The following is a 14,413-nucleotide window of genomic DNA, read 5'->3' on the forward strand; positions in this document are numbered from 1 at the left end:
CTTATACAAAATTAAATTTCAAGTAGAATATTTTACTTACATCTTCACCAAAGTTTATTTACATATATCTAAAAAAAATGTTTTTTCATGAAATTTCAAAATGTTGCAGGTAGTTAGGAGTGCCTGCTTTTCTTTAGAGATTTTCGGCAATCCAAATTAGCGACATCGAATGTCAGAATCCCACTGCTGGTTCGGTAAACAATTCCAGATTAAACCTATAGATTGGATCCCTCACCTCGATTCCTTGCACACAGAGAGGCTAAGAATGGATGTGCAGGGCAGATAGCCCAAGTCTTTCACCCCAAGTTGCCAGTAATCTTGACTTGCGCCAGATAAAAATTGGAAATTGGCTTTAAAGGAGACGTGTTTATACTGGTCTTTGCTGTATTTTCGGAGAGCTAGGAGACCATCAGGACAATATTCAATAGAATAATGACCTCGTAAAGGGAAACTTTCACCTCCTGGCAGCGAGAAACACGGTAACACTTTGCAAGCTGCCAGGATACCTGCGAGATCAAAGCAAAGGAGGTCGCCGATGAACTACTAAGGAAGAGCTTATTGTCTGTTATTTAGGTAAATATATTCAAACTTAATAATAATAAGCAGGTCTATTGATAATTTCGCCATTGGTCTCAACACCAAAATGCCAAGTTCATACGAACTATGCAAAAAAAATATAAGACAGCAAATTTAAAGCGAAAAATGCTAAAGTCAGATATCTAAATTGTTTCACTAAAAAAAAAGTTATACATTTTTACTTAAAGTAAAATTCTTATTTAGCTTTAAAAAATGTATGTTAGTTATAAGTTAAAAAATTCCAAACCTTTTAAAGGTTTTTTGATCTCTCGAATATGTTTACAACACAATTGAATTTTCGCCTCAATATTCTTGAAGAAATCCAAATTGCAAAATGCCATTACTGCATACTTGAAGACCTGTAAGTAAAAATTAATAACCAAATTAGATTTAATAAATGAAAACATTGCAAAATATATTGATAAAATTGATACTTTAAAAATATGTATATACCGGGAACGAAATGATATTTTTTGGTAGAAAGTTTATGGAAAACGAAGTTAAGTTTATGTTGACATTTATCAGTGGAAAGACATGAGGCGAAAACATCGTAGTCAGCTGAAAGTTTTCAGCATTTATAAAGCTGACTGTAATTTTGCCGTTGCGAGAACATTCAAATTATGCAGAGGTTTTGTCATCTTTCTGCCAACTAGTTAATTTGCAAAGTTAACCTCATCAAAATATAGCCCATGTGTAAAAAAATAGCTAATGTAAATAGATGGATTTAATATCCCAATATGGCAACGAGATTCACTCAACACATGAAACTTAATTCTTTCTTTCTTGCTGCCACCACCAGGATCATAGAAAATGGGAAAAAAGGAGGCTCATATTTTGTTAATTTGAAATCGGTAAATATTTAATCATGCCGCCGGGGCTTTGAAGTGTGCCATATATTTTATATGGGGAAAATAAACGTTTCGTAAAATTGCTATAAAATCGCAAAAACCCCAATATTTTTTATCGAATACCAGTTTTTCCCTTTAGAGGTCTTCCAGCAATAGACTTATGATGCAAATTTAACTTTAAATTTTACTAACTATTTTGACATGACACACAGATGTTTTTCACGAGCACATAAACAAAATAATTTTAATATGTAAAGAGATTATGAAAAAATAGTTTTATAGTTAAATATGCATCGAATTAAAGTTAAATATGTATCGAAATAGATTTTTTTTTTAAGATTTCCGAAGGGCAATATTCTTACTCGATTAAAAATATTTATTTTTAATAACTTTAAAGCAACTCCGCGAAAAAATGTGTTTTCCTCAACGAGTATGAAATATTTACTAGATATGGAAAACCTCAAGACCACCGCGGCGCCACAGTTAAATGTTCAATTTCAAAATAAAAAAAAGGACGGGTGTTCTTTTTTAGATATTATTATGTTCTGGACCACCCTATTGTATATGCTACATTTGCACCACTTTGTCATATAGTCATACTATTTGCATGTACTTTTTACCATTGCCCTCTTTTTCTTCATACCCATTGTATTTCTCCCCTCCTTTTATTTTCTCCCTAGCTTACCCATATAAGTCCGAAGGTTATCAATTTCAACTTTACTTTCATCAGAGCTCCTCTTGCTTTTACCTTTTTTTACAAAAGCTGCCTGCTGCACCGTTCAATACTCGAGCACTTCCACCTCTCCTCCCACATCTTCAACCAAACGCTTTTCTTCATCTATGTAAGTACTACCACTGCTCGCAATGCCTTTCAGATTTTTTTCAGCTGTCACTGCATATCACAAATTTTTATGTTGTCTGTGGCGAGCAGCTGTTGTTGCACTACATATATTCCATGTGAGCCCGTCCAAAATTTTTATAAGAAAAACAAATCGTTAGAGAAATGCTAGCAGTCGAAATGCAGACAATCAAGAAGCAATGAAGCCAGCTAGAGAAGGGAAAGAGGGGAAAGAGTAAAACGTTTGTAAATTTGCAGAAAACCAAATTCGAATTCAATTGTCAACAAATGTTGCACATTGATGATGCTGCATTCCCTTTTACGTTGTTTTTGTTTCAGCTGTTGACTTCGTTTTTACTCTACATCGCGTAGTATGGCTCTCTGCGTGCAAAAGCAGTGCAACATTTGACGTAAATTGAAAAAAAAAAAAAAATGGAACAAAACGTATTGGAAAATCGCATCAGTATGTGCCTGCGTGTGTGTGTGTCCGTCTTTGCTGTTGTTTACCAACCACAGCTGTGTATTTTCTTTTGCTGACTTCTTGGCTTTTACCACTGTGCTTGCAGCTGCAAACTGCATCTTTGGTTCTTATCATGGTTATAAGTATTTGTTGTTGCCACTGCCATTCTCCCCCCATTTCTAGTGCAATGGACAAGATGCTGCAGGCAACTTGTATGCTCACAGCTGCTTTAACAAATCCCTATTGGCTGATATGCATCTGCGCACATACATACATACATATACACATGCAGTGTGTGTGTGCAGAATTGTGCTGGAGGGTTCATATTTTCTATTTTTGGTATTTTATTGTTGTTTGTGCACATTCTGCCAGCAATTCCATTGTCATTTTAGTAAAGCGACTTAGATGAAGAAAAAACGTTAAATGCCACATTTTCCAAGCTCTGCATATTAGAGGCGCCTTTCTTTTGGCTCTCCTTTTCTACTTTTCATTTTTGCTATTTACCCAATTCTTAGACACAACATTCATTTTTGATTTTTCAAGCAGCAAATTCAAATGCAATTCAATTCAAAAACTCATCACAAAATCACCAAGAAGAAAAATTTCCATATAAAGTGAGTTTGTGCTCGTTTGAGAAAACATTTATTTATAGAGTGAAATTTGTACATAGGTATGTACCTATGCATCTACTTAGGTATCTATGTACGTAAGCTTAGTGCATGCAATGTGTTGCAAAGCTGACTTTTTGTCGACTGCAACATATCAGTTTAAGAAGTTTTTCTGCATTTTGTAGCTTTCGATTTGATAGCAATTTGATTCACTTTGCACTTTATTGTGATAAGTGTTATTGGATATGTGCGTATTTGTCACTCATACGTCATGCATGATAGCCATTGGCAGTGCGTTAGGGACAGGCTGATGATAAAATTGTTTATAGAGAAAAAGTGGTTCGAATTATTTTTTTTTCGAATAAGTGAATAAAAGGTAACTACTGCTGCGCTAGTTTGAACAAAGCATGCCATAGGGTATTCGCATGGATTAGAGCAAAACTTTATGGATTTATGTTTTTTTTTTGTAGGTAGAAGAAAAAACTCTCGAATAAAAATCTCATGACACTCAATCATAAATCAATCATCATTATAATGCTGCTTTATGCAAACACATACATACATATGTATTTTAGCTTACCTACTTTTATGAAAATATTCGGCCCTATTATGGTTGTCGATGTCGACGTCTATGCAGCTTTTCATTAAAATATAGCCCTCGTAAGTCCAACTCCATTTATGCGACCACAGTATTTTTGCGAGGAACACCTTACCTAAAAAAAAAACTGTCGTCAGCGTAGCTAGAGTTGGACTTATGACGACTATTTTTTGATGAAAAAATTACATCGACGTCGACGCCGACAGCCATAATAGCGCCAATTTACTTATTTTTATTTATTTATTTATTGTAAAATACTTTAGCTTATAAGCCCAAATGTGAGCAAAATTTTGTTGTTTGTATGTGTCAGCATTGCAGGCTCCACATTTAAGCCCCGAAGCCGAAACGATCGTTAAGACTCAGGTAAAGAATTTATTGCTGTAGAGCAGAGACCATACCGAGTATGTCCTTTAGTTATAAATAAAAGAACAAAACGTTAGTTTTCTTTTGACTCTTAATACTTTGATTGCGAAATATGTACTGAAAAGATTTAGCTCCTTTATTATTTCTTAAGATGAAATAATTTTCAGATTTTTTCTAGATTTTTTAGGTATTCATAAAAAGTTCTGAAAAACTTAGTAAAGTCAGAAAAAATAAAATACGAAAGCTTGAAAGTGTCCGCAAACTACCAAAAATTCTGAAAAATAAAACACGAAGTAGAACGAAAAGTCACGCAAAAATACCTAGATTCGAGAATAATCCCAAATCTTATGGAAAAACGATAGAGCTTCACAGGAATCAAAAGCCCCCAGAAAGCTCAAAAATGAAACACGAAGAAATCGGGGAAAAATTCAGAAAAATACTTAAAGGTCGCAAAAGGTAACAAAACGGATATTGAAATTTCGCGAAAAAGTCTCTGAAATTGCGAAAATTACAAGTAAATAACGCAGATCCGATTTTGTAACAATAGCTATTTAATGGGTATGGTAAAATATTTGAAAGACCAGTTGAGCTTTGGGGCAGTGATTTCGTGATGAGTGCCCTAAGTTAATGTTCTCATATCACCAAGGACTATACTGGCTCACAGAACTATATTTTATAAATCAGAAGCCCACATTTATCCGAACACGCTTATTTGCAAAATCCATGTTCCTCACAATAGAATTTGAAAAGTCTCCGAAACTATGAAAAATTTCGGCAAATCACGGAAAATCGCAAACTTTTGGACTAATCGCAAAAATAAAAAATAATTCTTATAATGGTTCCGAAAAGGTGCCTGAAATCGAGAAAATAAAACATGAATAATTGCGACATGTTTGGAAAAAATTCGAAAAGATAAGCACGAAAAGTCCTGAAATATTCAAAAAGCTGCAGAAAGGACTTAAAAATTTCACGAATTCCTGGTATTTTCCAAAAAGATCTAGAAACATATTTGTGTGGTCAAAAATATACCCTGGAAATTCTTAGAAGTTTCGAAAAAAAGAATAAGAAAATACTTCTTCAAATTTATATGTTGCTCGAACTAGGGGTCGAACCCAAATCGTACTTATTGGTGGTACGCACCTGTAACCACTCAGCCACAGCGGCCGCCATCTTGCGACAGCTGCTGATAAAAATTTCAATTATCAAATCCCATAAGTCTCACTGAAAGTTTTAGGAACTCAATGAAAATTATATTGGCAAAAAAAATGTTTATCAACTTCATTTAACACCTACTATACTTACCAATAAAATTTGAAGCTATCAAGTGATTCCTGCATAAAATAACCATAATTTTTAGAGACTTTCCTGAGCATTTCCTGAGTTGTGACTTTATTATGGCACAGACCGCTGGGACCAGTGCACAGTGGTTAATAAATGGAATTTAATGTTCATAATTAACTGGAGCCTTCATTTCGCAAACAATTTGATTATTATTTTTTAAATGAAAGCTTATAAAACTTGCAAGAGACAAGTTTAGCCCGATTTCTGATGTTTTATTTTTTTGCGTTAAATTTTTTTAGTGCAAAATGCAGAAAAAGTGGCAATTTTGAAGAAAATCGATTCTTCTGTTCCAGTTAATAATTCTTATAATAAAAACTAGTTGAAACCCTTTGTAGGTTTCTCCCAAGACGAAAAAAAATTCAAAAAGTAATTTGAAATGTTATAAAAAATGTTCACCAAAAGTATTTGTTTTTTGTTTATGGTTTTTATAAATTTTTTGTATGGAGTTTTACAGTTCATTAAATTTTAGTATAACAAAGTGCAAGTCCCAAGTGGCTAAGCGTTCGCGTAGATTTTTAATAATTTTTTCGCTAACATTTCGAGCATATCTGCATGTTAAATGGGAAATAAAAGCGGTTGTTATATCCACTGTGCAGCGTCTTGTCAATGCATTGGCATATTATGCTAAGTAGGCAAAGTTTGGTGCTCAAGATCAAGAAGGATAAACAAATTAAGAAAAGCAGAAGCGAGTTTTTTTAGGTAAGTATAAAACAATATCAAAAGTAAGCGAAAAGCAGAAGCTACAAAATACGTGCCAAAAGATGTCTATGATATCTCTCTTTTATTTTAGTATGCAAGCTAGTGTCGGCTGGAGCGAAAAAAAATTAAGTATTCCATGTAGATGAATAAAATATGAATTTTTAAACATTCCAACATTTAACCTTTTGTAAACAATAAAACTTTTCCCCTCAACCAAAAATGAAATTTTACGCTTTTTATTGTGCCATTCGTTCTGTTTGCTTCGCACATTTACATCTTTTCCTCCCCTCTTGATCTCACTCTCTCTCTCTGTTTCTTTTCACTTTTACTGCTCCTCTTACGTTTGGCTCAACAATAAAACCAGCAAACATCCGCTTCCGCCAGTCGATGGCAGGCAATCGTATTATATTTTCAGCCGCCGAGAATAATAGCTGCAAGGCAGTCAAAGGAAAGCAATGCCGCGTCCCACTGCGTCTGCCGCGGTTGTGTGCCATGATTTGGTTCAAAAGTCAAAAAAGACGAAGAGGCAGCTGATGGACGGAAACTAACTTCCGTATTATACTTTTAACTTACTTTCATTTGCACTGACAATACAATATATATATATATATATATATACATACACATACACTTTGACTAAATTAAATTTCTTGGAAATTTTCACTTTTCTGTTTAGACGTACATTAATACTACATTAATTTGCATTAGAGTGGTCAAAAGAAGAAATAAAGTCGGAATTTTAATTTTGCCATCCCCTAGGATTGTTCCATACCGAAATAAATATACCATTATTTTTTTATTTATAAATCAAAAAATATTTAGAGAGTGCTCAAAGCACTATAATTTATAGGTCCGCGAAAAACCCCCAGCAAATGCAATAGGGGACCAATAAAAAATGTTTAGTATTAAAAAATGGTTCAATAAACAATCGGATATTTCGAACCAGAGTTTTCCATCAAAAAATATGGATTTTAAAAAATTGTGTACCATTTCTACGAAAAGTTGTTTTTCTATATAAAATTCATGGCAATATTTGAGCGCTTTGAGCACCCTCAAAATATATTTAGATTTCCAAAATAGAAATAAGGGTATTTTTTCGGTATAAAACAGTCCTCGGGGATGGCGGCATTAAAATTCCAATTTTACTGCTTTTTGGACCACTCTAATGTTCCTGTGTATATTTATATGCCCAACTTTTGATATTTGATTTTCTGTGTGTTTTATTTCGTAGTGCGTAAGTTTGAACATTAAGTCACTTTATGTTGCCACACTTCGTGCGTTTTATTTTTCTCCCTTTTATTTATTATTGTTTTCTGTCCTTACAGTTTCTTTGACTTGCTTTAGGAATACTCTGTTGCAAACCTCCTTTTTGTATGAACGGATGTAGGCACGCTCAGTTGCCGTTAGTTATAGGGCTAATGATATGTTCAATTTATTCTACAACTTATTGTGTGAAAAAGGTATTTTTTGGATTTTAATTTCCTTCATTACGTCAGAAAGAATTTATTACCAAAATATACATACTTACATGCATGTGTGAATATGTATGTACATTATAATGCTGTTATTTAAATATACAAAGAGTCTCTCTTATTGAGAAGCCATTCTATTCGCCAACAACGTTATTCAGAAAAGGGATTTGGAGATGGATTCCTATAGGTATTTTTCCATAGAATCATTATCTTAATTCAAAATTAATCAATTTATTTCCAGTTTTGAGATATTATTATCTAATGCTTCTTATTTGCCACCGTATACTCGAAGCAGACACGATCAATTTGCATTGCTGAAGAACCTTAGCCATCGAACAGGTCTTTGAGATGTGCTGACTTGAGTGCTAATTGAGCTGTTCGATGACCTATCAACAACGTGGTTAGTTGCAGTTCCTGATGAGACAAATGCAACTGCAATATCTTTTCTTCGTTTTCCACCGGGAGCGTCCAAGAAAAAAATTCCTCCAGTTTTATCATTAACAACTTTCGTAAAAGTATTATAAGCCTTTCTTTACAGTCGATTTATATATGCGACAGCGGAACATTCCTACGAACTGATTCTATTGATTGGTCGCTGCCAAAACTGGGCAATGTAATAGATGGTGGTCGCTCTGCTCGTTGTAATGCCTGCTCACCAGTGAGCTACACTCTTTGACGATGTCCTGTTTTTAGATGAAAAAAAATCGGCATATTTACCCACAGNCCGAGACGCGAAATAAATGCAAACGGATAACAACTGTGGCCCATATATTCAGTCGGTTTGTACGAGTACAAAATAGATGCCAACAGAGAATTGATAGCAAAATATTTAACCAGAAATCGTTAAAAAGAGGAACGAAATTTTCAATATATATAAGTGAAAAACCTACAACATGCTATATACATATATTAGGGTGCTCCCTAAAAATATCAATATCTAAATTTTGTATTAGCCAACCCTCCATTTTGTTTTGCGTGCAAAATAAAGACGTCCAGGAAAATTCCTAAATTTTAGGGTTCACTACCAGAGTTTGCAAAAATAAGAATTTTTTTAAAAAAATCGCAAAAAAAAAATTTTACTTTTACGAGCTGTAGCTCAGCGTATTTAAACTTCTCAATAGCGACTTAAGTTATTCATAAAAATTCAGAAATTCGCTAAGGCATATCTGGGCAAAGTCAAAATTTTATCGAATTTGTGCAATAATAAAAATGTTCAAACCCTGGTAAGGATCATAAAGGCTTTTTTTTTTAATTTTAGAATATGCGCGGAGTTTTTTATATTTTTACGTAGGGCCTTATAAAAGGGTGGCAAATGATGTCTAGAGTTAAAGGACTACCCTTTGAAAACGGTATTAAAAAACGGTATTTGTTGAGTATTTATTGAGAATCTATCACGCAAACACGCTTAGATACTGCATACATATATAAGTTTAGTATATATTTTTAATTCAACCTGCAATCAAAATTCATCCTTTGGGAGAAACTTTTGTTTAGAAATATCTTTTGAGGGCAATCAGAGTATGAAAACATTTCCTCACGCCATCAGCGCATCATCTACTAATTAAGCGATTTCAGTAAACTTACTTACACTTACAAAGTATGCATGCAAACTGCACAACATTCACTTTTGTGAAATGTGCGAAAAATTTTTGCAACTCCACTTCCATAGATTGCGACCAAACAAACGCAGATTACACAACAACGCATGCAACGCCACCACAGTCGGAACTCGACTCACACACACACACACTTGTGCTTTGAGCAACGGCGCGGCGCTTCGGGAGTTTATTGCCGGCAAGCAACCAAGTGACCCAGTTTAGTCGATAGATATTCACTATTCGCTATTCGTTGCGAAAATCAAATCGCCAACAGCATCAGCAGTGCACTTCGCAAAGGAAACAGCCAACATCAAAAGTAGTAGAAGCATTCCTACAACACTCGCATTTGGCCATTCCGCATTGCTGCTTGTACCCATATATGTATGTATGTAAGTATGTAGATTCTTGCATAGAAGACTCAACGTGGTTAGCGTTTCTGATTCTGGTGCTCGTGAGCTTGCAGCAGCCAGCAAATATTGTAGGCACACCACAATCAAAAAAAAAACCACAACAAACAGTTATAAGCAATAATAGTCAGTGGAAATACAAAAGTCAATAGCAACCGCGCCGCTGAAGGGTGAAAAAGCAAAAGTGAAATATCGCCGAAGAATAGTGAAATGCTAAAATGGCGATATGCTTGAATGCTTCAATGACAAATCAGCAGTTCAGGTTGCAGCTATTATGTCGTTGTTGTGTGTCATGTTGCAATCGAAATGTGCAACCATCATCAACGTTGTTGCGCTGATGCTGCTACACAAGCCCACACTCACAATCGCACTTGCAGACAAGCGCTCTTACGTGGCAATAACTTGCATACTCAGCTCAACTGTCCTACATATTTGAATGAACAGCACTTGCGCGCATGCAAACATACGTACATATGTACGTACATGCAGGAGTACGTGTGAGTAACTTATATGCACATATTTATTTGTGAAAGGCACAACGGCGCATCGAATTTCAGAATGCATCGGTCGGACGGTTTGCACAATCATTGTCTTTTTTGTCGTTTGTGGCCTGCCTGTTGCAAAAACTGAAACGGTTGCAAGCCACCCAATTGGAAATGCCAAAACAAAAAAAAAAACACAAAAAGGTATTGTGAGGATGTGAGTATGTAGTAGTGTATCATTTGCTTTTGCCTTTGTTATTCTTCTGTTATTTTGCTCATCGTTTGTTTTGTACATACAAACATGTACATATACATATGTATAACAAATGCAGAATTTATTATGGCTTGTTTTACTGGCTGCAATTAAAAAATATCGCTAAATAAAATTTGTGTCTTATTCAAAAGAGCTCCCAGAAAAAAAGAAAAAAAATTTGCTTTTTGGCCAACATTATTTTATAGAATTTGGAAAATATTTATTTGACTTTAGAAACAGTCTATTTACTTTTGTTTTAAAACCAAAAAAAATAAAAAATCAGGAAATTGCAAATTCTATTTTATCAAACGGCTATACATTTCGTTTTCTGCATGTTCATTGTCCAGCGTCACTCGCGAAATTATCCTATCCAAATCACTTCACATTTAGGTTTAAGATTCTTGGAAAATATGGCTGCTTTCAGCAAAAGCTAGGTTAGGTTAGGTTAACAGTGCAATTCTGTCTAAGATGGTTGCAAGTCCTTTGAAATGCAATAGGTAAGATAGTTTGAAAGATTTTTTTCTTTTATTCTGGCACCAAAGTATTAAAAAAGCTCCGTTGCTAAATTTTATTGAATATGTACATTAGGGTGGTTAGAGTGCAGTCGGAATTGTAATGCTCTCACCCCCTAGGATTGTTCTATATCGAAAAAAAGTATACCCCTATTTTTAACCGACTTCCAAAAAAGGAGGAGGTTATCAGTTCGTCGGAATCTTATTTTTTTTTTTTTTTTTTATGTATGTTACCGCATAACTTTGGACCACGTCAACCGATTTCGATAATTCGCATAATTTTTGCATCGGAAAGTTAGTGTCTCAGAGGTGGTCCCATACTAATCTGGTTAAGATCCGATCAGTTGATCATGAGATATATATATATATATATATTTTTTTTATATGGGAGTTGAAGTCGGTTTTTTTTTTTGCTAAAAATTACTTGTTTTATTTAGAAATCAAGAAATATTTAGAGGTCGCTTAAAGCGCTCAAATTTTTCCATGTATTTTTATATGGGAAAAATAATTTTTTTCGTATAAATGGTATAGAATTCTACGTTTTTTTGTTCACCAACGTGGATTTCTTTACCAAGGAATGCAACCTTCGTATTATTATTATTTTTTTCATTTTCGACTCACCTTAAATTTTCCGAATTCCCGACCGCCCGTAAAATCACTACATCTCAGCATGCCGCCTATAGCAGCCGCCCAATGTTCTATCTCAGCACGCCCGCCTGTGTCGATAATCAAAGCAGCTGGCGTTGTGGCGCCACACTGCCACCATAGCCAGTTGTCGTCAGGAATTGCAGCGATGAGGAAGCTGTCACAATGGTTTGACGCGCGCCATCGCCCATACCAACACCGCCATAGTTGCTGCCCATCAGCGCTTCTCGATAGCCAAGATCCTTCATCGCGCTCGTCTGCTCACTATTCTGCTCGTTGTTTATGCTGGTGCGACGCTGTAACAACTGCAAGCCACTGGCTGTGCGATGCGCTGAGTTGTAGGGAGGCGGTGGTGGTTGGCGATATTCATAGCCATAACTGTTAGAATGGCTCTGGCCAGTAGCTGCTACTGCTGCTGCTGCTGCGGCTGCGGAATACGTGTCGGTGGGTGGTGTGCGCGGTGGCAACGCGACTGATTTGCTATGCCGTTGCAGCGTCGAGAAGCCACTTTCCGCCTGCGGCGTCACGCCACCTGCACTGACAGTTGTTGTTGGCAGCGACCCGGTGCTGTTGAGTGCGATGCTAGTCGTCGCCACCGCAATCACTTCACCGCGACGCAAAGTCTTTTCGCTGGGTTTACTTGCGGCGCCATACCTGGATTGCAAATACTCTTGCGCATGGATATTATATTTAGACTTGGCCACAATGGGTTGTTGATTTGTTATTTGTTGGTGTTGCAGCTGCTGTTGTTGTGACATTTGCTGGTCATCGTGCAGATTTATTGTCCTCGTGGTTTTTATCGGACTATAAAGCTGTCCTTGCTGATTGCCGGCCACACTGTTGGCATGACCATTAATGTTATTGTTACTGCCACTATTGTTGGCTGCTTTATGGGTGCTGTACGCGGGCAGCAAGTCAGGTTGATATTCGCCTGCACGTCCGCCACCGCCACCGCCGCCGCCGCCCACGCCCACGCCACTCAGGTGACCCTCGCTGTTTTGCCCATCCGTACGCCATTTACTATTGCCGAGCGCACCTTTGCCACCAGCAGAAATATCCAACGTTGTTGTGGATGTTGAATTGAGGAGACGATTTATTTCAACTGCGGACGGTCCATGCGGGTACTTAATGTGAAGCGTATCTGTGGGAAAATGAGAAAACAGACGAACATCAAAACAATATTTCAATGTTGTAGCAGTGATGCAGTGCAGCTAAGTTGTTTTTTGAATTTCAATTAAATTATGTGACATGAATACTTTCCCCATACCCACAAGGATGCATTTAGCAGACAAAGCATTCAAATAAAAACAGGTAAAGCTAGCCACAGGAGGATCATAGCGCAAGCAACAATGTACCCATGATGCTTATGTATCTTATTGCCACTCCTTGCAAATGTTTTTGTCTCACTCTGCTGTTTACAAAAAAATTCACTTATACAATTAACATACATTCATATCAATATGCGCGCATATATGTAGTTACATATGGGTCAATCCATGTCAAATCGACCAATGAATGCAATAGTTCTACAAAAGCAAAATAATTTAAAAAAATGTTTTTCCAAAGTTATGCAAAATTCTAAATATCGCCACTTCCGGGATTTTGCAAGCACAATTTTTGAGTATCTCAAATAGCGGTCGTCCCCTGGTGTACATCTGCAATAAAAAGCTTCTTCTGAGGTGGAGTAAAAGTGTATATCTCTACATTTGTGTCACAACATAAAGAATCAGAATTGGAGGAGAAGCTTGGCCAAACAAGTGTAAAACTTTTAAGCGCCAAACATTTATTTATTGGAATCAGATATGATATACTGTTCATTCCCAAACAACCTAGGCTATAATATTAAAACTACTAAGAGGTTTCCTTTAAACTGGAAAATTTCGAAAAACTCGAAACTTTTATTGAGAGACCAAGATTTGTATGAAATTAATATACAGGTTTGTTCGATAAAAAATCCTATTTATTCGATATTCGAAAAACACCGCGTTTAGAAATAAAAAAAAAACGGTGGAAACCGGATTCTAAAAACCGGATCTAAAATATTTTTAGAAATATTTTCTTCAATAGATGTAGCCTTCGAAACTATAAACGAATTTGAAAACTTTCATTGAAAACATATTTTTAATGCAACTTGAATATTTATAAAATATTTATTTAAAAAAAAAAAAATTCTATATTATAAAAATTTTTCTTAAGTTATAAATTTTTTTTAAAGCTCCACTACGCCTGCAAAAAAATTCATCAACTATCTTCAAATTCTTTATGAGCTAATTAATTTAAAAAAAAAACGATTGCTTAAAAATGTAATTGTTTATAAAAACAATAACAATTAAAATTTTTTAAAAATATTATCAGAATCCATATTTCATCTATAAACCCTTTCTACTCACAAACTCTTACGCAACAATTCTAAATTGACTAAAATCCCAGGTCCAGTTGAGAAATGTTCACCCAGTTAATTAAATGGTGCCGGTTCTAAAATAAATGCGAAAAATTAAAAAAAAAATTACAGAATTTTTAAATTAAAAAATCGTAAATGCAATTTTTTTTTTTTAAATTCGCCTAGTTTTTTATACAATAACTCCAACTGATCTTAAATGATCCTGAAATTTTCAATAAGGTATGCTTTTTATGATATCAGTTTTTAAATTTTGAAAAAAAAAATACAAACTCTAAATAAAATTATGGTAAACAATTTGTATTTAATTTAACG

General features: G+C 35.2%; 1 protein-coding gene across 2 annotated transcripts in view; it reads right to left on the reverse strand.

Annotated features, from left to right (window-relative positions):
- Positions 1-777: 777 nt before the first annotated feature.
- LOC108361960 (uncharacterized) overlaps positions 778-14,413 on the reverse strand; it is an 85,165-nt gene continuing 71,529 nt past the window's right edge. For both annotated transcript variants that reach the window (XM_017614755.1, XM_017614754.1), the window contains 2 exons: positions 11,677-12,841; positions 778-935 (listed from right to left, as the gene is read on the reverse strand). In XM_017614755.1, the coding sequence (XP_017470244.1) occupies positions 11,784-12,841 (1,058 nt within the window). In that variant the 3' untranslated portion in view covers positions 778-935; positions 11,677-11,783. The remainder of the gene's footprint in view (positions 936-11,676; positions 12,842-14,413) is intronic.

The sequence above is a fragment of the Rhagoletis zephyria genome, unplaced genomic scaffold, assembly GCF_001687245.7.
Source record: "Rhagoletis zephyria isolate East Lansing unplaced genomic scaffold, Rhagoletis_zephyria_1.1 Rzeph_scaffold_00890, whole genome shotgun sequence".
In the NCBI taxonomy this organism is placed as follows: Eukaryota; Metazoa; Arthropoda; class Insecta; order Diptera; family Tephritidae; genus Rhagoletis; species Rhagoletis zephyria.